Source organism: Chrysemys picta, chromosome 4 (genome assembly GCF_011386835.1).
Source record: "Chrysemys picta bellii isolate R12L10 chromosome 4, ASM1138683v2, whole genome shotgun sequence".
NCBI lineage: Eukaryota > Metazoa > Chordata > Testudines > Emydidae > Chrysemys > Chrysemys picta.
The window spans coordinates 135,765,874-135,793,398 of record NC_088794.1 but is presented as its reverse complement, the minus strand read 5'-3'; the positions used below and the strand labels follow the sequence as shown (position 1 = coordinate 135,793,398).

At 42.2% G+C, this 27,525-nt stretch overlaps 2 protein-coding genes across 8 annotated transcripts in view; one reads left to right on the top strand and one right to left on the bottom strand.

Annotated features, from left to right (window-relative positions):
- Window positions 1–89: 89 nt before the first annotated feature.
- XRCC3 (X-ray repair cross complementing 3) lies at window positions 90–25,673 on the top strand. 6 transcript variants are annotated; one of them, XM_065593672.1, is made up of 9 exons: window positions 90–228; window positions 960–1,073; window positions 3,082–3,150; window positions 3,874–4,011; window positions 5,585–5,797; window positions 12,092–12,246; window positions 18,626–18,838; window positions 24,304–24,350; window positions 25,377–25,673. In XM_065593672.1, the coding sequence occupies exons 3-9, from the start codon at window positions 3,096–3,098 to the stop codon at window positions 25,615–25,617; spliced, it is 1,062 nt and encodes a 353-aa protein (XP_065449744.1). In that variant the 5' UTR covers window positions 90–228; window positions 960–1,073; window positions 3,082–3,095; the 3' UTR covers window positions 25,618–25,673. The 6 variants fall into 6 exon arrangements, with proteins under 6 accessions (XP_065449744.1, XP_008166426.4, XP_065449746.1 ...); XM_008168204.4 differs by having other exon boundaries at window positions 3,039–3,150; XM_065593674.1 differs by having other exon boundaries at window positions 94–232; window positions 967–1,073.
- The window catches only part of KLC1 (kinesin light chain 1), a 127,042-nt gene continuing 102,201 nt past the window's right edge, over window positions 2,685–27,525 (bottom strand). For both annotated transcript variants that reach the window (XM_005285831.5, XM_065593666.1), the window contains exon 15: window positions 2,685–3,438. In XM_005285831.5, coding sequence (XP_005285888.2) covers window positions 3,408–3,438 — 31 coding nt within the window. In that variant the 3' untranslated portion in view covers window positions 2,685–3,407. The remainder of the gene's footprint in view (window positions 3,439–27,525) is intronic.

Genomic DNA, 27,525 nt, shown 5'->3' with positions numbered 1-27,525 from the left:
GCTCTGAATAGACTCGCTGGGATTGGTTTGACCCAGACACCATCTGATTGGGCTTTTCGACCGCTTCTCTGATTGGTGTGCGCCTTGCGCGGCTTCAGACAAATATCCTCGGGTTAGCGGCCATCTATAACTTTTAGGGCGCTAATCCCGTTAGCCTTCTTGGGCGTGGTTGGCAAGCTGCGAGGGCTCAGGGCCAGAGTGGTTGGCCTTGGCCGTGCGAAGATTCAGGCAAGTCACTCTCTGATTGGCTAGCTGTAGCGCCACTGCTGGTGACTCGGTTTTACCTACGCGCCGTATGGTCCGGGAGCGCGGGTCGCAACTCGCGACGCTTCCCTGGAGGGAGAGTTGGAGGGTGGAGTAGCAAGGAAGCGTCTGGAAAACAATGGGCGGGGCTTCACTTTGGGGGCGGGGCCGGGGGCGGCCGGGGTAGGGAAATTCTCCCCTTCCTGCCCCGGGTCAGAAATTGTGGGTGTGGCTGTTTTACCGTCCCACCCCCACCGTTATCCATCCCCGGTCCCCCGCCCACAAGCCTCGGCAAACCGTCTCTCCCAGGGGCTGCCGCCCGTGCGCGTGCCGCGGCGGGGGTTAAGAGACGCTTAAGACTCTCCCTGTGTTGTGAGTCCCGATGGCACTGGCGGAGCGGGCAGCACCGCTCTCCTGCCTGCGCTGTGGGGCGAGCCGGGCCTCCTCAGCGCGGCGCGGGTGTAGCTTTTTACACTACACCGGCAGGGGTGTGGAGGGCCTAGAGCCTCACCCAGGGCTGTGTAATTCCCGGCGGGGACTGTGGGGCATCTTGCCCTGCTGGGAGGCATCGCTCCCCCCGAGCTGGAGTGTCTGCGTCCGTGCCTCCGGCTGCTCTGGTTTGTGCTGCGGGGTCAGCGCCAGTGCAGCGCCGTGGTGGCTGAACGGAGGCAAGCCCCAGGTGTAGACCAGGCTCAGTGTCACTCCTTTCTCCACAGATGGCAGCTGCACTGCTGTGCCTTGTGTAGCACTGTCACCTATGAAGGGGGCTTTCCTCGGAGGTGTCTGATTCGTGGGGACACCCCCACCCCACAGTTGCCAACTTTCACATGGTAAATAATCACCGCATCCTGACTTTCACAAGAAGTCAAAAATCAAGCTCATCCCATTTCAAAACAAGCCAATCCCTAAGAACCCCAAGATTGTATTTGACTAGATTCCCCCTGGTGGGCCTGCTGTGCACCCCTGACACTCTCTCCCCCTTGCTTCTCCCCGCCCTTTGCCCCTGTTTGCTGGAAGCCAATTGAGGAGGGAAAAAAAAAAAAAGCAACAAGCTACTAGCCAACAAACAACTCACAAGCCAATTAAGCCAAAAACAAGCCCAATTTCTGTGTGTGTTTTTTTTTTTTTTTTTAGTGGGCTTGCCATGTTTGCCCCACCCCTGGAATCCCAGGGGAAAGGTGCAGCAGCGTTGTTTGGCATATGTCAGGGTTTCATCTCTTCAGTTTGTTGACGTATTACTTGAAGTCCAAGATATTCACACACCCCTTACGTTTATAATAAATGGAACAGCAGGAGAGTAGTGCTGATAACAGTTACCCTGTATAACTTATTTGTGTGGATGTTTTGTGGTTGACCGAGAATACTTGTCCTTGAACGGTAAGGATGGGCAGGGAGGTGTGGCATTTTTTGTGTCTATTTGAATTGCAATAACATTTTCAATGCCTTGCAGTCCCTCAATTGTCTTTTGTGACATCCCCTCCAAACAGGGTTAGACCTACCAAACGCAAAACAGTGGTTCAGAAGATTGGTCAGGGTTCTAAGGAAGGAGAGGAAAGAATAAGCACCCATTTATTTCTTTTTCTTCCACACACAGTTCTCTAATGCTGAAAAAAACCACCTCCTGCGTGCCCACAACCTTCCTTGGAAGAATTCAGGTTTTTCACTTTGAAGACCTGGTCTCTCTAGCTTAGTGGTTTAAGTATCCAGTTTAATATCTGAACTCCCCAGGACCATAAATTCAAATACCTGCTGAGCTGGTTCTCCTCTTCATCTTTCTCTGATGATGCATTCCATACCATGTAGTTTAGTGCATGTAAATTAGATTTTAAAAGCCAAGATCCTTTCTACTCTGTGAATATTAAAGATCCTAGAGCACTTTTCATAAGCAGAGGTGTTTGTCCTCATGTCTTGCTCAAAATTTCCCTTCCCTTCACACTTGTATGATGCAGTGGGGGCTGCATTTCAGTGGTACTGTGGGTAAAGTTTGTAAAGTGCTTTGGGATCCTTTCGGTCTAAGGGCACTGTGCCCATCTTTAATTATATTAAGCTTAGCCCTTGAGACAGGTATTAATCATAAGTTTGTTTTAAATAGGTCTTAATTTTAATGAAATTATGTTTAAATCACTGACTTTTTAATGTATTAATCCTGCTCTCAGGACCCATTTCCATATATTATGTATATGTACCCCAATAATTGGACCCTTGTTTTTAAAAAGCAGATTAACTGGGGAACTAAGTCTTGTAAATATGTTTTATACTTGTCTGCCATTACATTGCACAATCCATTATATAAATAATAAAAAGCCTTATAATACTACTTTGTTATATAGTTATAGCAGATGACTCGGCCTTTCTTTTTTAGATCAAAGTTTCAAAAACAATTGGATTGCATTATGCTGTAGTATTTAGTCACCCCATGTTTTAATAAATCAAAACAGTTCTGAGTAACAGAAATATTTATAGTCAGGGATTATTTTATATTACATTTGTATGATTTTATTTCTCTTTGAAAATGAAAAGCTAGGGAGGTGTACAGCTATAGCTCAGCTACAGGCAATGGAAATAATTACCAACTGTTCCTTTCATCCGTGTTACTGTAATCTGTCTCCAGTAGGATGTAGCTACAGAGCATCTGAGGAGAATTTCCATCATGTGAATGGCTAATTACATTCTGGGCTATAGATTATAGACAAATATATTGTTAGGCATTAATAGTATTTGAATGTCCATTTTTCCACAAAGTTGGTCAAATGAAATAAATACTTATGATCTGTATTTCATGTATGTTTCATAAGACTTCAATTTACAGACAATCACCAGGCTCTGTACTCACTACAGTACTGTATCAAGACATGGATTGGGACCAGTTTGACATGAACCCCAAAGTGATAGCTGCTGTTAAGAAAGGTAATTTAATCCACCTGTATGTACATTCCTGATTTGCTATTACCATAATATCTACCTGTACATAATCATATCCATACCGGAAATGTAATTTAAATACTTGGTGAGACAGTGTGTATTTGCAAGTGATACCCTCTTCTCCCAATGATCCAATGGTGATCTTTCCAAACAGCTTTATAATCCGCTTTTGATAAACCCCGAATGCATGCTGCCTCCCATGTCAAAAGCTTGTCAAGAGTAGTGTCCTGGCTTCCAAGCAGTCAAGAAGAGGTTGGCATACTGGAGTCTGTTCTATTAGGAAAGAAATGAACAGACACAGTCAGGCTATCCTTTTCTAATCTAGTCAATTTTATTTGCAATGCGCATTTAATTTCTGTTGTTGCCTTCTTCAAGAAGAAGTTAAAAATCAAAAGCAGCCACAGTTTACACACAAGTAACTCCACTTTGGCGCACCAGAAGAACATTATAGTGAAATTACTTCTCTATCAGAGCCTTCTCTCAGGCACCACTTCCATCTGATGTTAAAGCTGATAATGCTTTAATGCCTTCCAAAAAACATTAAAGTCCCTTTCCATTCAAAATCACTGATAATCATGATAATATAAACAAAACTTGTAACTTTTTTTTAACCAGTACTCTCAGTAAATTAACAATAAGTGGAAGTCCTTCTCTTTTGTAAGGTTATAGTCAATCCAAAAGCATTTATGAGAATTCCTCTAATTTCAGCTAACATAAAATCCATAAAAGAGATTTTGAATCTTTCTGGAGCAGACTTGCAAAGGCTGACAAAACTGTCCAGTATGGATGTCCAGTGCTTACTGAAAACAGTCTCTGGTACACTGAGGAAAAGCTGTGTGCTTACAGGTAATACTGTCAATATAAATAAAGTAGTTTATTTACATAATTAAAAACCATTCTAGACTTTTGAGCTATAATGAAAGGTTTAAATTTATTGCTCAAAGATCTATTGTTGAAGTAGAGCATAAACCATTTTTTGTATAGCAGGTAATAGTATATTGATAAATTATTTCTCAGTCAAGTCAATTCAGGAAAGAAAAAGCTGTAAGTTCCTGTTACTCTTTAGTACAGTGGTTCTCAAACTAGGGCTGCCGCTTGTTCAGGGAAAGCCTCTGGCGGGACGGGCTGGTTTGTTTACCTGCTGCATCCACAGGTTCGGCCAATTGCGGTTCCCACTGGCTGTGGTTCGCTGCTCCAGGCCAATGGGGGCTGCAGGAAGCGGCGCAGGCCAAGGGACATGCTGGCCGCCCTTCCTGCAGCTCCCGTTGGTCTGGAGTGGCAAACTGTGGCCAGTGGGAGCCGCGATCAGCCGAACCTGCTTACGCGGCAGGTAAACAAACCGGTCCGGCCCGCCAGGGGCTTTCCCTGAACAAGCAGCGGCCCTAGTTTGAGAACCACTGTTTTAGCAGATGCTTTTATATTCCTAAAGGGCCTGATCCTGTGAAGTGCTGAATGTAAATAGAAGTGGATTGTACTCAGTCTTATAGGGTCAAATAATTCCCCTACATGGAAAATCTTGGCTGGGGGACAAGACACTGCAAGTTTCCCCTCTTAGAATTTCCACCAGAATATTTCATAAGGCAGGGGTTGCCCTCCTCTAATGGAATGGGCTAGGAGTTGAGCAATTGAATCCCCCATTTCTTGTTCTGTGTGGATCTTTAAAGCTCAGCCAGAAGTACAGATCCTTCTATGTTTTCATACTGCTTCCTGACCCTTAGCAGCTCTCCTCCACTTACAGTTGTCAGGTGTCCGATTTTCGACCAGAAAGTCCAGTCAAAAAGGGCACCTGGCAGTGTCCAGTCAGAAGTATTGACCAGACGCCAAAAGTCTGGTTACCGCGGGGCAGGGGGGAGGAATGGGGTCATTAATCCATGCCAGCCCCTGCTCAGCCGGGGCCGCCTTCTACCTGCAGGCAAGCGCCTTGTCAGGCTGCAGCAGCTCTCATTTCAGTCCTGGAGCAGAGGGAGCCCAGCTGGAGGGGGAAGTGTGGGGTGTGAGTGACAGGGGCGGGGCCTTGGAGGAATAGGTGGAGGAGGGGGTGGGGCCTCAGGAGTCTGGTTACCAGCCATTAGAAAGATGGCAACCCTACCTCCACTTCCCGGTCATATCTGCTCCATTGAAGTCATGCAGACAAGATTTTCCTTGCTGCAGCTTTTCCCCAAAAGTCCCCTTAAAGGACAGGAAGAGGGGAAAGTTCTAGAGCATGGAGGGGATCAGCGTAAATGCAAGATGTACCAATTTACAAGCAGATTCCTCAGTGCATAGATTGTTTGTTAGTTGGGAGGAAAACAGGCTGAATCATGCTTACATCTGGAAAAATGTCAATCATAGAGCTACCTGGAAGGTGGCAGCTATGTTATATTGTCCCTTATTAAGAAAATGCTAAATAGAACTCTTTCTTTTAAAAAATATCCTCTAGCACTTCAGCTGTACCAAGACAAAGATCACTGCACATCCCAACACCAGAAACTAAGCCTGGGTTGCTCAGTACTAGATAGCTTGTTAAGAGGTGGCATTCCTGTGGTGGGGATCACAGAGCTTGCTGGTGAGAGCTCTGCTGGGAAGACTCAGATTAGTTTGCAGCTGTGCCTTTCTGTGCAGTATCCTTATGAATATGGAGGATTAGAATCTGGTAAGTACAATACACTTTCAGATTTACTTATTGTTTTAAGGGAGTATGCTAGCTTTAAGATAAGTAATTTGTGTAATTGCAGTAAATATTTGTATCCGTGGATTTCTGATCATTTGCAGCATCATTAGCAGCAAGATGAGAAACTGGGCATTTGGAAAAGAAAAGCATGCTGTGTACAACTGCTACATCCCCACATAATACTTTCCACTCTTACTACTGGCTGCTGATGGCACACACATTAGGGTGGCTGTGTGAATAGAATCAGACATGACTTTCCATTGAGTTATGATTGACTTTTTCCCTCAACAATCAAGAGTAGTGGGAAGTTTGTTAATCAAAATGCATAAGGCATATACAGATGGAGTGTGTTGGGTTTCAGCATCATGACCACCCCCTGACTCTTCATGAAAACTGACATGACAAAACAATCCACATGACAGATATTGTTACATCAATATCTTAGGCATGTGCTAAGTATCCCTTATGTAAAGCAAGGGTTACGATATCACAAAGGATCTGGTCATGATGTACAGGCCAAAACTGATGGACATATAGTCAAAAAAGTCATAGGCATTGTGTTGTACCCTACATTTTCCCCACGTCTGTGCAAGTAAGTAGATTATAAGGATAATTTGAACATAACCATTATTATTGTAAAGCTAATGATCTTTTGTATTTTTCTTTGCGTTTTTGTACTACTTTGGGGAGGAAGAAACTTATGTCAATTCTGAGAACTCTTTAGTCTGGTCCTCTGTATGACTAATGTTTTGGCTAGGTTGTTCTGCCTCCCTTGCAGCATCATGTTTAACTTTTGAAGCTCTCAGTTTGCTGTGTGAAAGTTGCTCAACTTGTTTCCTACTGTGTCCAACCACATGGAAAATTCTTGAAACGTCAAAAGGCAGGGATGGCTTTTAGGGCAGAAATTAGTCCTTGGCTTACATTTTTTTGCTTTAGGTTATGTCATTGATCCGAGCAGAAGCATGTATGTTTTTAGTCCTCCCCTTCAGTTCCTTCCTTGGATGCTACTAAGTGTTACATGTGTCACAAGTTCATCATTTAAAAGATCAGATGTATTCTTATTCGTGCCCTAGTGCTCCCCTCCATTTATGCTGGGAGAAAGGAACTAAATGGGTGTTGGGGGCAGAAAGGAAGGCACCTCATCCTAGTAGCATTTTTGCCAGTAGAATCCTCCTTGCACAGGCACAGTTGTGGAATCCAGCCATTACTCTCACACAGCATCCCAGCCTTCCCATTAGTGCTTAGGGCTGTTATGTTGTTTTGGGCATATTGATTTCCTCCCCTCTGCACTGCCAACTGCGGTTTGTGGCACATCAGTGGGCACAGAGCCCATAGTAATAAATACAACTCCTGCAGAAGGGAAACAGAAACCGTGTCTGAGGGGTGGAGAGGAGAAAGTGCTTCTGAGGTTCCTGATTAGATCTGAGTGCGTGTAAATGAGTAAATCTTTGCTTTTGAACAGGAACAACAGAACCCAACTTTCTGACATGACCGTTAATGGGCAGTCTGGCAGACAGGTGACTGGCAAGTTTTTGGATCTCAGACAGTCAGAGCAGCACATATTGCAAGTGTTGCCCCTTTTTGACCTGAGTGACTAGTCAAAGTTCATTGTCCTGGGGCTATTCCAATTGGGAGTAGAAACTGATGATGGAGTCTGGCATTTTCTTTGATGCAATCTTGTGTGTTTACAACAAATGTACAAAGTTCTGCTTCTCCGCAGACAAGTGGAACCAAAAACGGGAGAGCTTCTTTGCTTTCAGCCCCAAGCCTTTTTAACCAGCTCAGACTCAAAAAGCTCTCTAGCTTCTTCTAGGCCCATACAGTGCTTACAGGCTTCTGTTTAGATGTCTTCTGTCTCTCTCTCATTTTCTGGTTCTGTGTTCTCCACACACATCCCTCCAAAAAAATCAGCAAAAGCCCCTCTGCCCACACAGTCCAAAACTACTGGACTGGTTCACACAACAATTTTATCTTAGGTGAGGGTTTGTGCCAATCTAAGAATAGTTCTCCTTTATTGCTTATTTGGCTGAATTTACTTTATATGCACGTATTTATAGATAAACTATTTGAGTGTAATGTGGCAAATATATGAGAATTCTCAATTTAGGATCAGGAACAAATCCTGTTACTTTCTATGTGTTTTGTAATTTTATTTTAAACAAAATTGGTATGGTACACAGTAGATTCTACCACAGTATGGAAAAGCCCTGCATTCCAGTAAATATAAAAAATACTATTTAAATTTTTGATACAGCCTTTAGAATTTTGTGAACACTGTGGAGCAACAAAGATAGCATCTTCGTCAGCCTAAATGAAGACAGACCATTGGGGTTTGATGAAACACCTTGCTTCTACGTACTCATACTGTTGTGGAATGATGAAATTGCGCAGGTGACCAGTGAAAAATATGCTTCGTACAATCAGTTGCATGTTTAAAATGTTTCTATCTGAACCAAATTTATTCAGGACCACAAAGTGGAACAAAATGCTGGTTTCCAAGTGTGCCCAACAGCTTATCTCACAAAGACGATGAATATTTTGACTCTCGGGTCTCTGTCAGTAGGGGTTGGGTTTTTTTAATACATAGTAACCAATGTCGTGGAGGAAACTTTTTCTCTGCGATAATTAAATCACTTTTGCATGTCCACATTCCGTTCCTTGTGTCAGCGGTGTGTATCCTCACTACCAGTGCTTGCATTGATGTAGAGAGCAGTGCACTGCTCACCACTATCTAGCACAGGGGGTTTTGGGAAAGGTTTACAGTACCTCATGGAGGCAAATGAATTGCACACAGGTGACTGGGAACATGGTTTCAATATCTCATGATGCAGTTTTCTCCATCCCATAATTTTATTTCCACCCCATAATTAGAGCCCTACCAAATTCACAGCCATGAAAAACGTGTCACAGACTGTAAAATCTGGTCTCCCCCCATGAAATCTGGGCTTGTGTGCTTTTACACTATACTATACTATATACTGTAGGTTTTATGGGGGAGACTAGCATTTCTCAAATTGGGGACCCAAAAGGGAGTTGCAGGGGGTTGCAAGGTTATTTTAGCAGGGTCGCGCTATTGCCACCCTTCTGCACTGCCTTCAGAACTGGGCAGCTGGAGAGCGGCAGCTATTGGCTGGGTGCCCAGCTCTGAAGGCAGCGCCCCGCCAGCAGCAGTGCAGAAGTAAGGGTGGCCTGGTATGGATTTGCCACCCTTACTCCTGTGCTGCTGCCTTCAGAGATGGGTGGCTGGAGAGTGGTGGCTGCTTACTGAGGGCCCAGCTTTGCAGGCAGCAGCACAGATGTAAGGGTGACAATACCATATCATGTAAAAAGCAACAGAGTCCTGTGGCACCTTTAAGACTAACAGAAGTATTGGGAGCATAAGCTTTCGTGGGTAAGAACCTCACTTCTTCAGATGCAAGTAATGGAAATCTCCAGAGGCAGGTATAAATCAGTATGGAGATAACGAGGTTATCACCCCTCTGATACTTAATACCATATCACGCCATCCTTATTTCTGCACTGCTGCTGGCAGCAGCTGCCGCTCTCCAGCTGCCCATCTCTGGAGGTAGTGCCGCTGCCAGCAGCTGCACAGGAGTAAGGGTAGCAGTACCGCAACACTCCCCACAATAACCTTGTGACCCCCTCCCCCACACACAATTCCTTTTTGGGTCAGGACCCCTACAATTAGAACACCGTGAAAATTCACATTTAAATAGCTGAAATCATGAAATTTATGGTTTTTTTTTGTTTTGTTTTGTTTTTTAAATTCCTTTGACCATGAAATTGACCAAAATGGACCATGAATTTGGTAGGGCCCTACCCATAATGTTTTGCACCTCTTTTCAAAAGCCCCGCAAACCTGTGCATCTGCTATCGCTGTGAGAAGCATGGATCCTGCACAGCTCTGCACTATTGTGATGAGAGTTGTGAGCACAATGCACCTGATTCTGTAGTATTTGTTTGTAGAGCCACCAGAGGAGCTAGGTGGTGGAACAAGACAATTCCTTGCAGGCTTTCTTGTTGTTGAACATAGAAACAATTCAAGGTTCTTGTTGGCATTCACAGAGCAGCTGCAGACAGTGGAGCACAGGTTCTGGGCCTGCGAAATAGGCACTGACCGGTGGGAATGCATTATTATGCAGGTATGGAATGATGAGCAGTGACTGCAGAACTTTTGGCTGCACAAGGCCTGTTCCTGGAAGTGTGAGCAGAGCTCACCCCAGCCTTTTGGCGCACTGACATTGGAGAAGCAAGTGGCGATTTCCATGTGGAAGCTGGGAACACCAGATTGCTACCGATCAGTCGGGAATCAATTTGGAGTTGGGAAATCCACCGTGGGGGTTGCTGCGGTGCAAGTTTGCAGGGCCATTAATTGCATCCTGCTACAAAGGACTGTGACTCTGGGAAATGCGCAGGACATAGTGGATGGTTTTGCAGCAATGAGGCAATAGATGACAGGCATATCCCTGTTTTGGCACCAGGCCACTTTTCCACAGAGTACATGAATAGAAAGGGCTACTTTTCTTTAGTATTGCAAGTGCTGGTGGATCCCCAGGCTGTTTTACTGACATCCATGTGGGATGGTCAGGGAAGGGGCATGATGCAGGCATCTTTAAGAACATAGGCCTGTTCAGAAAGCTGTAAGCAGGGACTCTTTCCAGACCAGCGGATCATCGTCAGGGGTGTTGAAGTGCCAATAGTGATCCTTGGAGACCCAGCCTACCCCTTACTCCTGTGGCTCATGAAGCTGTACACTGGCCACCTTGACAGTACCAAGGAGTGCTTCAACTACAGGCTAAGCCAGTGCAGAATTACAGTGGAATGTACCTTGGGCTGTTTGAAAGACAGCTCGCGCTGTCTACTCATGAGGTTAGACCTCAGTGGAAAAAATTATCCCAATGAGTATAGTTACCTGTTATGTGCTTCATGATATCTGTAAAGCAAAGGGGGAAAAGTTTCTGCTGGGGTGGCTATCTGATGAGTTTGAGCAGCCAGATATTAGGGCTATAAGAATTGCTCAGCAGTGAGCTATACAGCGCAGGGAGGCATTGAAAGACCATTTTAATAGTGAGCCACAGTAATATGTATTGCTGTAGTGTGCTCTCCCTGGCATTGTGCTTTTTGCACTCCAATATGAACCTTGTAACGAGTGCTGTGTGTGTAGTGATATAACATTGCACATGCACCTATTGCTATTATCTCTAAATGATGTGAGAGCCACATAGCATATATTGTGAAATAATAACGATGAATTCAGTTTCCATAAATAAATTTTTATTCCAAACCCAAGCAAATGGACATATTTATAACAGAATAAACTTTATAAATACAGGGAAAAGAACCTTTGAAGGGGAAAGAACAGTCATTTTCATTTCACAAACACATATGCCAACCGTGTCTCTCACAGGTCAGTGTTTATGTGGCTGTGATTGTCGTGGGATCTCTGGTTCCCACGGTCAAGTGCTGAAGCAGCTCTTGGGCTGGAGGCTCCACTAAGTGTCCTCCCTCCTCAGCGGTCAGCCTTGAATGACTCCAGCCATGTGTTGGGGGGGCTGTGGCCATGAGGTGCAAGTGCTGCCATTATGGATACTGCTAGGCAAAATTCTCTGGCTTTGATGAATTGGGCGCACACGCACACACAAAGTAGAATATGTGGCTGCACCAGCTATAAAATAAACGATGCAGTATTGGTGTATTTATCATTGAGACATGATCTTCATAATGTGTCTATACAGCAACAGCATAAGCCAGGGACCATTCCTCAGTCCTATTGGGTTCTGGGGAGGTTGGCTAAAGGATCCTCATTCAGCCTATCGGGAGGATTCACTGAGCCCGGGACTCATAATGACGGGTGGATAACAGAAAAAGTAACAAGGACAGGTGTGAAGGTCAAAGGGTCAAAAAAAGGGAACCTAAAGAGGACACTGAGTGTCAGGCAATTATGCAGCTATGCAATAAATAAAAGTGTCATCTGGTGGGTCAATGAATAGTGCAAAGGGGAGTCTGTGAAACCAAAGGATTTGATCATTGCACTGGGCACCAAAAGAACAGCTGGCAGGACTGCTGTGATCATAGCTGTATCTTTTGTTGGGTCATCAAGTTTGGGTAAAAAAAGTAAAAATTGTCCTTTTAACAGAACCAAGATTTTCAGCAAGTTCTAAGAAGAAAATATTCCCTAATTTGAGTATTCATTGCTAAGCGGAAAAAGGAATGAATTTTAAAAATATATTTGTAATGTGAGTTGTGTAATATTAGAGGTTGTTTTTTTGATTGCAGGTGCTGTCTACATTTGCACAGAAGATGTTTTCCCAAATAAACGCTTGCAGCAACTGATTGATCAACAACCTACATTTAGGGCAGATGTTCCACCTGATGTCATACAGAGAATAAAATTTGGAAACAGTGTTTTCATTGAGCATGCCGCAGACCTTGTAAGTAACAGTGCAACTTACAAATAAATTACTTGGGAACATTAAATCCAATTAGTGCAGATGCAAACAAAATAGTACAGGGGGCCTAACTGTAGATAGGCAGTAGTGCTCACAAAGACGACAAATAAATTAAGGTGATTTTCTATATGTACCAGCTTCCTAATCTCTTCATATTGTATTTAGGAGCTGATCCAAGTTTTTAGAGATTTAATTCTCATACAAAGTTTCATTTTGAAAAGGACAAGAGATCTTTACAGACTAACATTCAGCTTCTTCCAAAATCCATTATACTTGTTCTAGTATATGAGGCATTACTATTACTTACTTGTATTGCAAGAGTGCCTAGAGACACCTCCCCCCACTCTTTATACTAGGCACTGTAAAAACTCGTAATAAAAAGATGGTCCCTGCCCCAAAGATTTTACAATGTAAGTTTTTTAAGTCAGTAGATAACTTGTTGATAAAACAAACAGGATGCGGGGGAATGAAAGGTAACAATGAGATAACCATGATAAACAGTAGCCATGGTATATCAGCTGTCTAGTCATTGCCAGTATTTTTGTGTGTGTCATGATAGTGGGATTAGTTTTAAGGAGAGATTTGGGTGGAACCCTGCATAATTTAGTACTGAACCATCAGTTTAGCTTAATAATTGATAGCCTGACGGGTTTAATGTTGGAATATTAGCGCTATTTTTGTAATTGCTTTTATTTTTTTCAAGTTGGTCTTGACAAACACACAAAGAACTACTGTGCAGGATGCGTTTGTTTTTCCATTGTGTGTTCTCTATACTGTTGAGTAATAATCAAAATGAACTCCATGATAGTCTTGGTAACTTATACCCCATTTGTTTTGTTTTAAAAAAGAGAACAGTAGTAAGATGAGAGATTAAAACTATTAGAGGTAGGTGAGAAAAGACAAGAACCATGCAAACAGAAGCTAATGCCTGCAGAAAAAGTGTAAAGTAACAAATGACAGTGGTTGTACATATATTTGAGATTTGATAAGTTTTAATGAGAATTTTACTCCCTTCTTTCGTCTGCAATTCTACAGCGGGGAAAAGAGCTCTTTAAAGTGTAGTGTAGCTCAAGTGGCTTTTAAATCTCAAGTTCACTGGAAGTAGCTCTCTAGGACTTACTTCTGTGTTGGGATATGTCTCCCTGTGGCCAGGTGGAGTCCGATTGACCTTAGTGGAGGTCTGCACTTGCTGATTCAAATGAAGGATGAGGTCTTAGTGTTTAGAGAACTTGTTTGTACTAACTGAGCTACAGCCAGGGCCAACCCTAGGTGTTTGGTTGCCCAAGGCGGAAAATGTTTTCAGCGCCCTGCCCTCCTCGAAGGCACAAGCAAAATCAAAAAATACCCCATGTTTGGCATTCCTAAATGCAATGACTTGCATCCCTGAATGTTGGCACCCATGGGCCTGATCACCCTCTCCTAGGTTCAGCTCTAGCTACAGCAACCTAGTCTTTTTAACTGATCTTATGTAATTGATGGTATTTCAAAAGCCACACATCTGAGTTGCCCTTTGTCACCCCATCAGTGTTTTATATGAGCGTAGATGAGTGACTGGTTTAATTTTCCTCCTGCATGTAGCCTCCCTCATGTATGGATTTTTGTAATTATATTTAATGTTATGTGGGATCAAAAGTTTCTAAAATATCAAAATGATTCCTTTAAAAATTTAGGATAGTTTTTCTACATCCAAAACTTCTGAGAAGCATTCCTGGTCCATCAATATTTTAGTGAACTGTTTATTTATAAATTATTTATGATTCAGGTTATAAAGTATCTATCTGAATGCCCAGCCGAAGCCACGTTCAAGTCCCTCCCATTTTCATGAGTAGCAAATAAGGCCATCAAGAGCATATGTCCTCATGACTACGAGTGTACTTCTTCAAGTGGCCTCAGCATATTCCCACTTGTGGGATCAAGGCACCTGTGCACACTGTGAGCGTCTGGAGCAGTGTCCATTGGGGCCACTCACCCCTCCCTCTCTCTCCCATCCCAGAGAGTTCTGAGGGTATAAAAGGGGACGTGGCCCCAACCACCCCTCAGTTCCTTTCTAACTGCTGAAGATGCAGTGAGCTCAGATCATACAAAATGTCCTCTACACTTTCCTCATCAGGTTTGGTCCCCCCCCCCCCATCTCTTTCTGCCTTTTTTTGGCCAATTTTGTTTTATAGTTACTGTCTTAATCAGGTTTTTCTATTAAAAGACATGAGGAGACGTCTGTCTGGCATGGGCTTTGTGTGGGCTCACAGAGGAGGCTCCTCAGGCCCGGTCAGCTAACTGGTACTGAATAAGTCCAGCATTGACTTTGAGGAGTGTTCCACTGGAGTGGGTTTGGCTGCCTCTTGCACCTCTGCACTAGACAGACTTCTCAGGCTGTTCACTGTCAAGGTCTCTGGGTCCGTCCAGGTTGTCGCAGGAGACCTAGTGGCTCTCTAGTTTTTGGATCCAATTTCCAAAGGATTTGCATCCACAGAGCTTAGATCCAGCAGCCAGGTGTGGATCTGGGAGCAGCAAAACCTGGATCCACCACAGAGCACTGTACAGAGCTACTAAAAAAAAATGCTGAGTATAGATCTGTGACTGGTTAGTGTGGCTTTGGATACAAATGGATCCAAGGTCAGAGTCTGAATCCAGATTCAATAGTCAAACATTAAGGACTGGCAAGCACAGTTGCCAAGAAGGGATCTGATTACCTGGGATCCAGCCAACATGAGGATCTGACATCTTTGACTGTTGCATCACTTTGTCTAATGGCTCTGCACTACTGAGGCCTCAGATCTGCCCAAGTTAGTGAAGTCTGGTAGGGGACTATATTTCCAACATCAGGATCTTTGCAGAGCTGGTTGCCTTACTAATTTTGTGCCCAACATAGTGGCATAAACAAATCAATCCATGGAAAGGTCTTTGCAACACTGGAAAGGGGAAATGCACTACAAGCTTCTGATCAGATCTGAAATGGTGGATCTCTAAGTTAGAGGATAGTTTTCACATTGTGCTTCCTGTTTGGCCTTTTTCAGACACACACACACACACACACATTGTCTGTCTCTCTCTGAGCCCTGCTTGCCTGGGAGATTTTCCCATTCCAATGCTCCATCTATCAGACCCTCATCCTGTAGGCAAGAAGAGAGGGACCAATCCATTCTTAGACTCTTTTACTATCAGAAACTGTAAAAGCCAGTTTACCTGGTCCAGGAATTGTGAGTTCACTTGGTTCTGGGCAGTAACTGTTGAGGTTCTCTTAGGTTCCTAAGGGCTAATTCAGCTGCCCAGAACCAGATTTGAGAATCTGGCAGGCTGAGAACTGATACTATGGTCAAATGCTTCCTTAGGATGTAAGGGTACTATACCTATCTCCGTTCTAGTGATTCTGAGACTCCCAGATCTGAAGATTTTTGTTACACAGTGTCTGTAGGAGAAATCAGGTATGGTGTTGCAAGATCCATCTGATGTTTGAGAAAGGACTGCCTGTTGTCTTTAGTCTCTTTGTAACCTTCCAAAGTAAAGGCAAAAAAAGGGAGACCTGGAATCCGTTGTCTTCTTCGGGGAATGAAACTGCTTTGCTAAGGTTCTCCAGAGAAGGTACAGTGCTGTTGGTCTTATTTTAGATTTAGAGCTTTTTTTAAGGGGCTGTGACAACTGCTCTGATATTCTTTAATCTGACATCATAAATATGCTGATAGATGTGTGTGTGTCTGATCTCTCATAGGAGTAAACTTTATTAGAGCATTATTGGGCCCAGGGTACCTATCTTCAGTTATAACTAGTTCCTGATTCTAAGCCAGAAAAGAAACTATTGAGGCTTGCTTCTGGCTCCAGCATGAAGTACACAAGTGTCTCTCGGTTGGATAGTGTCTTTGGTAGGCCCTTGTATGCGTAGTAGAAACACACAGAGGCACCTATCCTTAGCTTTACCAAGTCTTCCTTGGAACCAGTAGAGAACATGGATCTATTTGAGCAGTAGGCACAGCATTTTAGAAAATCTCACTAAACATAGCTTTGATTCCTCCCATCTTGGAATGAACAGGTGCACCTAAGGGTTGAGACATCCATCACCTGAACGCAATGGTGTGTGAGGTTTGTTTCCTGGCCACAATGTGAATTATAGCCTTCTATCATATAATATGGACAATAGGACTAGGTCAGAATGCTATCTGGCTGTACTCCCACCCTATGGTTCATTGTATTCATATCTGGGTTCCTTGATATCCATCCATTCCAAGGTTTGTGATCTCAGTGAAAGATGTGATTCCACATAAAGATACAGGAGCTGAGAGCTATCTCTGGGACTTGCAAGGCTTTTCCTCCCTTCATAAAATCCAAATCTGTCTAAATTTCTGATGGACAGCATTATGTGAGTATGTTACACAGATCACTAAAGAGGGGTTTTCTCAAGCCAGTTGTCAGGGAAATTTCCTCTTAAAAAAAATTCCCTGTCCTCATTGGATGGGTCCAATATCTCACCTACCAGTGAAAGATGATGTATTGGTAGATTCTTTGAGAAGTACAAGTACAACACAGTACAAGTGTGTTAGCGAGGGCTCCATTTTATATTCTTTTGTTCCACAAGTGGGTAAATACCAGTTAATTCCCAACAGGGATGCCATGCTTGTACATGGCTGTGATCCAAAGACAAACGCCACCCCTTCCTGCTCCCTCCCGCCATGCCCTCACTTCTCCCCCAGAGCCTCCTGCACACCACGAAACAGCTGATCGGGAGGTGCTGATCGGCAGGGCTGCCAGTGGGTGGGAGGCGCTGGGCACCGGGGGGAAGTTCATGGGGGGGCTGCTGAAATATTACTGTGGCTCTTTGGCAATGTACATTGGTAAATTCTGGCTCCTTCTCAGGCTCAGGTTGGCCACCCTGATCCAGAGGCTCATCTCAAAGAATTCTGGTTACGGATAAGTAACTTTCATTTTCTAATGGGCTCTAAAGGTTAAAAATATTTGTTCAAAGTACTAGATCATTATTTTAAAAATTCTAGGGTAAATATAAGAACACATTGTATATGATGATATTGCAAATTCTAATCTAAATGTCACATTCGTTGCAGTCCAGACAACAATTGGTGGCCCTATGTTGGGGAAACAATGGTTTTATTCCAGTCCTCTGAAACTATAAAATGCATTTATCATGGAGAAAGTCTGCACAATAACAGCAGGAGTTCTGAGAAACCGCTCATAATAGGATGTATGTAGAACCAAAGCACCCCGCCAAATATAAAATGTTACACACATTGACAAGGCAATAAATTGCAGCAGTAGCTGGCTATGGCTCCCCAAACTGCAGTCACCTCTCCAATGTAGTGTAGACCACCCTTAGTGTACAGTGAACACAGTAAGAAATCTTTCTCGAGGTCATCTATTCTGCTGAATGAATTCTTTTCAGCAGTTAGAAACACACAGTTATGATGATATTTGTGTGAAGAGCAAATCAGTTTGGTAAGGTGAATCCGACTATAATACAGTTCCAAGCAATTCAGTCTAATTTTGACAGAGATGGAATGTAGAAAGTCGTCTGTGTGTAAGACCGCTAATCCTGGAAGAATGTTTATAAATCTTTAACTGTGTATTCCTATTTATGTGTGAAGAATGGTGTCTTCCACAAGAACAGTGCAAGGGTGTCAAAAGAATTCCCTCTTTGCTAAGATGAACTGTTACATGTGACAGAAGAAAATTAAACTACTAAGCACCCAGCGGAGTGTAACTTCTATCTAAAATATTTTGGGGACTTCAGAAACATTCAGATGATGGAATTTTGTATCAACTGGGGAGGAAACAGGAGTTTCAGGTTATACTAACTTTTACCAGAAGTTTTGGTTAATAGAGGGTCTGGTATAGTACTATCTCAATTCCTTTGATGAAAAAACACTGTCTTTTTTCTCATTTATCAATACCCTGAGGACTTATGCTAGCCTTGAGTTAACTCCTCAACATTCAAATGAGAATTTGAATGCAGAGTGGCCATGGAATAGGACTGCACTATCATATTCTTGGGTAACACTGGAATTTTATGTGTGACTCAAAAATCCAGGTCATACTTTTTCTTGACTTCTTATGCCTTGTGCAGCCCCATTTACTTGACTGTGCTAGGCTGCACATGGTGTAAACTAGTGCTGCAGTTGATCTTTTTTTTTTTTTTTTTTTTTTTTTTTTTCCTTGTGACTACTTTTAACAAACAGACATCAGACCTACACAGAGGAATATAATTGTGTTGTAAAGATCCACAATCTTGGCTTATGAATATAACCTCCCATAAATAACCAGAGAGCCAAGCAGTGAAATGACAGGAATCTGTCTTAGAATTTTATAGGTACCAGCATTCTAACTAGTTCTAATGTTGAATGTTTGTATTTTGTGGTAGGACACCTTCTACAACTGCATTGCTAAAAGGATTACCTTACTGCTCTTGAGAGGCCTGGTGCGTTTGGTGGTCATTGATTCTATGGCTGCTTTGTTTCGATGTGAATTTGGAGCAAAAGATTCCGTTATGAAAGCCAGATACCTGCAGACATTTGGAGCAAAACTTCACAGTTTAAGCAGTCGATTCAGAACTCCAATACTGTGCATTAATCAGGTATGAAACCAGAAATTATTTCCTACTCTACAGAACCATTGAATAAACAAATAAAAGAGACTTCTTGAAAAGAACTACAAACAGAAATGAAGCTGACAGTATTCTTTTTGAACACACACTTTTGTTCTATGATCATTTAATGATTAATGGAGGAGTTTTCTCATACAGAAACAAATTCACTAGTATTGAGACATCTGTTGGTCCAAAAGTATTTGTATGAATGTTATACAAGCCAGTTGATACATTCTGAAAGTGAAAACCTATTTGTATTTATACAAAAATGTCTTCTCCCATGAAACTGCAAAACCTATATAAGAACTAGGAAAGTCAGTATTTTCCTCTCCAACATTTTAGGTTTTTTTAAAATCTAGTCAATTTATGATAGCTCTGGAGGTCTTTATCAACAGAATACGTACAACCCAGGCAGTACCAGTGGCCATTATGGTGACTTTGTGATGTGGAACTTAGTCCACTGAAAGCTGGCCCAAGGAAGTCATAGGCTTAATTTTTTGAGTGACATGTGGGGAAATAATCTTTCTTTTAAAAAAATATTTGAGGTATTAAAAGAAACTAGAATGAGCCAAATGGGAACAATCAGTGCAGAGCACTAATGGAAATATTTTCTTTAAAATTGGGATGAAGCGTCAGATCTTAGACTTGCTTATGCAGCTTTATCTGTTTTTAGCTTGTTTTTTTTCCTATTATTTTTGGAACAATTTTTATTGCATTACTTGTATCACGGTAGTGCCTAGAGGTCCCAGTGGGTACTGTAAATCTGATTTTGCAAGTTAGTGTTCAGTACATTAGGAAAAAAGGGCTGCTTGAGTGAGAAAATTGTCTTGTTTTAAAGGGATATTATCAACTTCGTCATAATGACTAACTGAAATGTTCCAATTGCTAATAAGGCAGGCTTTAAATAATATCCTGAAATTTTTTAACAAATTATTTGTATAGATGTTTTTTCTCCTCCTCTGTTAATGTTTGCAAGGGTCTTTTTTTTGCTAAGCGAGGAACTGTCTATATAGAGGAGAAAGTGAAAATAACGATATCTAAAGCATTGTCAACTGCACAAAGTAATCGGACTGAAAAAAGAGAATTTCTCTCACACTCACGCTAACTTTGAAGGGGTCCCACAGGAATCTGTACTATCCCATCTTCTCTTCAATATCTAATGATAGGCGATGTTATTGACCTAGTTGCCATTAGTATGCTAATGACACTGACCTATATATCTCATTCGCAGTCCATGCAACTGTTCCTACTAAAATGTCAGCATGCCTGCAAGACATTGGTTCTTGGATGAAGGTCAGCTGGCTCAAGCTGAACCCAGCAAGACCAGTGATGCTGGTCAGAGAGGGGAAACATTTTGAAGGACTAGCCAAGACATTGTTTCTACCTTCGATTGATGACATAAAGCCTCCATCAAAATAGTGTGAAGCTTTGGCTTCTAGTTTGACTCATTAAACTTAGATGACCTTGTACCATCAGTATCTTAAAAACTACTAGTTTCATCTCCAGTTCACTAAGTAACTTTTTCTCCTTTTCTTCTGAACTTGGACTAGCCAGCCCCCCACAGGGGGCAGGGAGAGAGCGCCGCTGGGATCTGCTCCTGGCTGCTGGCTCCAGGCCCCGGCTACCAGCCAAGACCCCTGGCCGAGGCTCTGCTCCCACCGCTGCCCCCAGCTGTGGTCCAGCCTTAGTCCAATGCATTGGCAACAGTCAATGCATTTGTCATATCTAGGGTAGATTACTGTAATTCACTGTATCTGAAGCTGAATGTGAAGACAATGCATCAGCTCTAGCTGTTACAAAATGTGGCTGTCTGTCATGTCTGTGGTTTAGGAGGCTGCCTTGAGCACAAGAGGCTTACGCTGAAGTCCCTCCATGGGCTCCATGGGCTCCCCAGTCAACTTATGATGCCAGTTTAAGGCTTCGGGTCCTAATCAACAAAGCAAGTAATGGATCAAACTCCAATTCCATTAAAGGCAAAATTCTGTCTATGAACTGTCATGACAGCTGCAGTCCTTTGGGACAATGCAGAAAATGAAGCCCAGGATGAAGTTTGTGAGAGCTTGGGATAAAACATTCTCACTCAAGGGGACCTGCTATGGAACAAACATTCAGAGGAGATTGCACAAATCCAGAGTCTGACTACCTTTAAGAAACACGGCAAAACTTTCTTCAAAAATTTTTTCCTCCATAATAAAGACAACAGTGACACCCCCTTGTACCACCAAACCCCTACCATCTAAAGAAAGAAAAGAAAATCTAAAAGATCAAAACCAAAAAAAGCATATTTTTATCCTGAAAAAAGAAGTGCTAGACATGCCATGAAGTCAAGTAGTGGCTTCGCTATTGCCATTGATCTTACATGGAAGGCACTTGGAATACTACAGTGATGGGCAGCAGAAAAAGTACCCTTAGGCAACGTCTTTCAGCCCTAATAATTTTAGGGATCACTTGTAATAATACTACAAGCAATGTTTTCAAACAGAAATGATTCAGCAAGTTGATGGTGGCATCCCTTTAACTTTAGTCCATGATAAGATTGATAAACCTAAACCTAGGGCTCTGCATCATTAAAATATTCCTAATTTTAAATGAATGTACTAGAAAACGACGTTATTTCTATAAAATGAGACCTTCTCCCAACTAGAAGAACCTGTGGCGAGGACATAGGAGAAGCGAAGCTGAGGCTTCCCTCAAGTTTCCTTTGAATTCTTTTATTGGCAGAATCTGAACTCTGTTGCATGAATCAGGCCGTAAACATAGTGGATTTCTGGGGATGTGAAGCCCCCTCAAACCTCAGCACTTACTGTAGGACAGAGGTCCCCAAACTGTGGGGTGTGTCCCCCTAGTGAGGTGTGGAGGAACATTGGGGGTGAGGCTGGGGCCCAGGCCAGCCCCCACAGGGGGCAGGGAGAGAGCGCCGCCGGGATCTGCTCCTGGCTGCTGGCTCCAGGCCCCGGCTGCCAGCCAAGACCCCTGGCCGAGGCTCTGCTCCCAACGCTGCCCCCGGCTGTGGCCCATTTCCTCTGTCTGCATCTTGCCCCCGAGCTGCAACCCTGTTCCCAGCTCCGGGGGGTGGGACACGGACAGGGGTAAAGGGGGGCGGGGCGTGAGGTAAACATTTTGAGGACCACTGCTCTAGGACCTTCTGCCCCATCTCCTATACAGTGCAGTTCCTGCAGAGCCTTGCTTGTCGTGGATTCTGCCACTGGCACCTTGGATATCCTTTAGAGTGGGACTATGCATTGTGGAGTTGGCTCTTTTTGGCTATTTTCCCAGGGTTTTCTGGGGCAGCTATGCTGCAAATAAGGTGTCTGACAAGGAGGCAAGGGCAGGGCAAATATGTATCTTTTCAAAACTCAGTTCTGAGTTGAGAAGATTCTCAGTTCTGCATGGGAGGTGGTGGACGTAATTTAAGAGTGCTGGTTAGATCTGCCTTGAGAATCAGGGAACTGTAAATTGGCTGTGGCCTGAGCATAGGTCCGTGCAAACCTTAGGGTTCTCTAAGCTATCTCAAATGGACTGCTTTCCATTTGGCTATATGCTACCTGAAGTGGGACAACCTTAAGGGCTACAATCTTACGAATGTGTAGTCTAAAAATGAATGTAGAGTAGCCTGCAGGCTCCTCAGCCAGGTGTTTGTTACTGAACATCCTGGGAGGAAAGAAACCCAAGACTGAATGGGTAATATTTTGTACTGATTTTTGATAATTTGTGTAGGTGTGTTTAAAAAAAGGAGGTTTCCTAGATATTGCAGCAATAGTCTTGGGGAGGAATGTCTCTTGTTTATTATTATTTTAGTCCAGAGTCCCCCATCTTTGGAGAGCAGCTTTGGATTTGGAATGCTTTATTGGGTTAGTTTCCTATGCTTTTGGCTGTTTAGGAAATCTTTTGCCTTTTCGGGAAATGATGGCTCTCCTCCTCTGAGGATTAGCCTCTCTTTTGGGGAAGAGTTCCGTTTTGAGCCTGAGCCTTAGCCCAGACCTTCCTTTTGCAAAGGAATCAGAAAGTATGCTAGATTTCTTCAAGTGCTTCAGTCACTTAAGAACTTGAGATTGAACTCTAGTGCTTTATCTGTTTAGAGGTGGATTGGACCCCTCAGGTCCTAGTAGTGTTTTGATCTTAGTACTGAAGAAATTGCTCTGGAAGGTCTGGATTGACTCCCAAGAGCTGAAGAGGACTGATGTGCACTTGAGAAAGTGTCTTTAGAGGAGTCTTTGCTGATGTGGTGGGGATGCACAGGTCCCAGATTTATGTAGACCAAGTCTCTTTTCCTGGCAAAGCAAGGTTCCGCAGATAGGGAGCAATTGTGGAAGAACTACCCTTCCAAGTGTCCAGAAAGGGTCTCCTAACAGCTGGAGCATTTCTTAGCCTTTGAATTGTTCCATTTGGACTGCTCTGCTGTAAAAAGAAACAAGTGAAGTGCAGAAGCCCAGTGGATGGTCTCATTTGGGGAATAAGGCTCCTGAAATTTCAGACCCCAGAGGCAAAGAAGAATTGGGATATCGGGACTGTTGTTACTTGCTATAATCTCAAATTCAGCTTTAAAAGCTGGGAATACTGGATTGCCATTCTACTTAAAATGGCGGAGATAGAATCTGACACAAGGGTGGAAGGCCCATGATCAAGCCTCATGGACGGTCTGTCTCTATTTGCTGAAAGACAAACGTAGCCCAGTCTCCTCTGACTGAGGAGGTGGATCCAGAAAGCAAATGCATTTTTAATTTAAAAGCTTTTTTTTTTTTTTTTAATTCCGGTAACTAACTGGACTCATTTTTAAATAAGACATGTAGCATATCAAGTAGGCTACAAAAATTGTAGTTACAGGAGGGAGCCGTGAATGTAAATTTTTTTTTTCCTCATCTGTATCTTCAAACTGTGCTTCTAAGAAAAAAATCCATAGTGTACACTAAGGGCTACATACAAACACAACTACTCTTTAACTTGCTGTGCTTTTGTCAACAGAAAGGTGTTAAGAACAAAGATTTTTATATGTTTCATCTTGGAAGATAATTCATGTGGTTGAGATGCATTCCTGGGAGGCAGGACACCTGAGTTCTATTCCAGGCTCTACCCACAGTCTGTGTTTGTGATCTTGGGCAAGTCACTTAATCACTCACTGAGTGTCTTCACTTACACACATATAAAATGGGGTTTATTCTTTTATAGTTCTCCAGATGATGGTACAATCTAGTGAAACTATTCTAAGGCCCTTTTTAATTAATAGATTGGTACAAGCTGTGACTAAGGGAATAGTTGGTGTTTAGGACTAAGTTTATACCCCACAGTACCCCTTCAATTTCAGCCTGGATAAGTACCTTTTTTTTAAATTTAGTTTAAGTAATTTGTGATTAATATATGGTCTTTTGTGTCACCCCATTTCCCCACCTTTCCTTGGGTAAATACAAATATATACAAAATGCAACTTCATTCAAATTCTATTTTTTATGATTTAGGTAACTGATGCAGTGGATGAGACAGATGTTGCTCAGAGCAATTTTGGGTAAGTAGTTCTCCATAAACTGAAATGTAATAATAGTGCGCGCGCGCGCACACACACACTCTCTCTCTCTGTCTCAACCCTGCACTTTTTTCTTTTTTCTTCCCTTTTGTCAGTTTATCCTCAGTATAATATATAGGAGCATAGGAATTGCCTTGCCACATCAGACCAGGGTTCATCTCATCTAGCATTCTGACAGTGACAAGTACTAGCTGTGGAGGAAAGTGGAAGAAATCCTATGGGGTACAATTATGGAATAATCTGCTCATAGGGGATGGGGTTTTTTTGTTTTTGTTTTTTTAATCCTCAGGTATTAGTGGTTGGTTTACACTCTAGCACATGAGGGATTATATCTTCTCTTGTCTGTCTAATGTAACTGCGGATGTTGTCATTTTCCATATAAATTTAAACCTTTATTTAAAAAAAAAATTGTCAACCGGATTTTAAGACATAATTAACCAGCAGAACTTCATTGCCACAAGATACCTTTGAGGCCAAAAGATTAGTAGGATTTAAATAAGGCTTTGGTATTTATATGAATGAGAACATTCCCAGTGACATAAGATCATATTTTTAGAAGAGGAGATATACATTTTATGTTTCAGGGGCATGACATTGTTGATGGGGGGTTAGGGAGAAACTTCTCCTTTGGGCAGTTTATTCCCTGCCTACTGGAGGGTTATTTCTACTTTCCTTTAAAACAAATTTTATAAATGATAAATCAAGAAAAAAAATTGAGGGTGTTAAATCTACCCCACCCTCTTTAATGTCTCTGATGGAGCCCAGGGTAGATGGCCCTGTAATTTGTATTTTAAGTGGTTGAAAATTGTTTGAAGTTGACTTATTGTAATTCTTCCTGGCAAAAGAGAGGATTTGTCAAGACAAATGCCATATCTATGAAGCATTGCAGCTACTTATAGCTGAAGTGTAATTTCTAATGTGTGTCTACTTAAAATGAATTAACAATTTAGTGTGAAACATCTTATGTTTCATGCATGCAAAAACTGATGAAACACTGTTTTCTTCTAGCTTATTGGATAAGAAAGTTTCTCCAGCACTTGGGCTAACCTGGTCCAATCAACTGTTGATGAGATTGATGGCCAGTCGAATAACACAATCAGAACAGTCACCTGGAGGTGCATTACAGCATACTGGAAGTGTTTTGAGGACTTTAAGTGTGGTTTTTGCTCCTCATCTCCCTCCATCCTTTTGCTGCTATGCAGTAAATTTGGAAGGTGTGAAAGGTGTAAAAGTGAAAACCCCACTGTGAAAATGTTACATATCTATCGACTCCAAAGCTCGATATAAATGATTGTGAATCAAAAAGCCATTGGCCTATTTTTTTCCATCTGTAGAAAAAAAAGATGCCTAACCATGTATATGAAAAATGTTGCTTGGACAATACACTTTTATAACCATATTCTGCAAAAATACAGAAGCAGTGATAAAGAATAGATTTCTGTACCTACTTTTTTGGTTCAGTTAGGTTTGCACCTTGATGTATCTATCTTGGAAAAGGGATCTTAATAAAATATAACCTGCATCTTTGGGATGCAGACTATACTAAATGCTGGCCTGCTTTAAAAACTTACTGAAGTAGACCAGCTGTACTTTCAAATCCTGACTCTAGCAGGGAAATAGCATGTTTATAAAACTAATTTAAGTAGCTGAAAGTGTGCTGCTCTGGGAAAGGAATAATTCATGAATATAGTACCAAAGCAATACTGACTTGTTACCTGTACTAACACCCTCCCCTCCCCCCCAAATCTCCCCCTACCACAACCAACAAAAAACCTTTGTGCTGTTACTTCTAGCTAAACCATAACTGACTTCACTACTTGTAGCAGTGGGGGTATTTGCAGAGAAGAGGACACAGCTACTCCCCTAGCTCCTGTACATTGGCTATAGATTCTATGTAGGTTCTTATACTGCTCTCATCACCAGAGCACTTGAGCAACTTCAAGTAGTTCATGAAGCAAATATTAACATTGGCTATATATGATTCATTCTCTCTGCAGAGGGAGAATTGTGTGTGCAGTGTAGCATTTTGGTAACATTTTAGATATACATACGGCTATGTATTTATATTTTCATTGCAGGCAGCATTAGTAGGGGCAGCATTCACTCCTTAACCCCATTTACAAGCAGCAGATATGGAACATAAGTCTGAAGTTTATGTTTATGACAGTTATTGGCTGCAGGTCGGAATATGCTGTAATATAAATTGGCTGCAAAATGTATAGGCTGATCCTAGCTAAGATTTTTTTAAAAGCTCATTTATCATCCAGCAATACCAAATATAAATTGAACTGTATGGGATAAGTTAGTTTGCCTAAGGCAAACTGGAAAGAATTTATTTTAGATTCTACTCCTGCCTTGTTTTTTTCAGCAAAGTTGTCCTGCAGTACGAGTTTAACTTTTAACCAAGTCATATTTTACTATATCTCTTTTAAAATAAAGCTGCCATAAGTAGTGTACAGGAATGCTTGATTTAACCATTTACTGAATACTACGGGCATGGAGTTGCAGCTGGAAAATACAGATGTTGCATGCTACTGTTTGCTAGAAGAGAGGTAGGTAGAGCATAGAGTGAAGGTACATTTGTTTTTTAAGCTTCCACAAAAAGAAAGGTTACATTTAGTTAGCATGGCTCTTTTGTTGCTCATTTACAATACTTCTATCTCCTTGACTAGTGACTCCAAAGGGAGCTGTTGTGCAGCGCTTAATAGCAACACTGTCAATTTGATCATCTTTTAAATTAAGTCCTCTGCTAGAACACTCTAAATGGCATGTCCCAATACTTTTAATTCCATTAATTTCCCATTCCCTGCTGAGAGCAGTGCCAAAACTAACTCAGGCCTTCCCATTCTGTGCAAACTCTTGCTTCTTCACTTCCAGTTCTTCTTGTGAACACATGCAACATTAACAAAACAGTGAAATGACAATAGCAGTATTCTCAGTCATGCACAAAGGGATCATAAAATCATTAGTGCTGTCCACCTGAGAATTCCCCCATTATTCCAGATTCATAGATTCCCAGGCCAGAAGAGAACATTGTCATCATCTAGTCTGACCTCCTATATAAACACAGGCTTTGAAACTTCCCCAAAATAATTCTTCGAGCATATCTTTTAGAAAAACATCTGATCTTGATTTAAAAATGGTCAGTGATGGAGAA

Excerpts from the sequence above, each read along its gene's own strand:
- XRCC3 (XM_008168204.4), top strand. Across the intron at positions 3,151-3,873 it reads GATAGCTGCTGTTAAGAAAG|CTAACATAAAATCCATAAAA; the intron begins GTAATTTAATCC and ends CTCTAATTTCAG. Across the intron at positions 12,247-18,625 it reads TTGAGCATGCCGCAGACCTT|GACACCTTCTACAACTGCAT; the intron begins GTAAGTAACAGT and ends ATTTTGTGGTAG.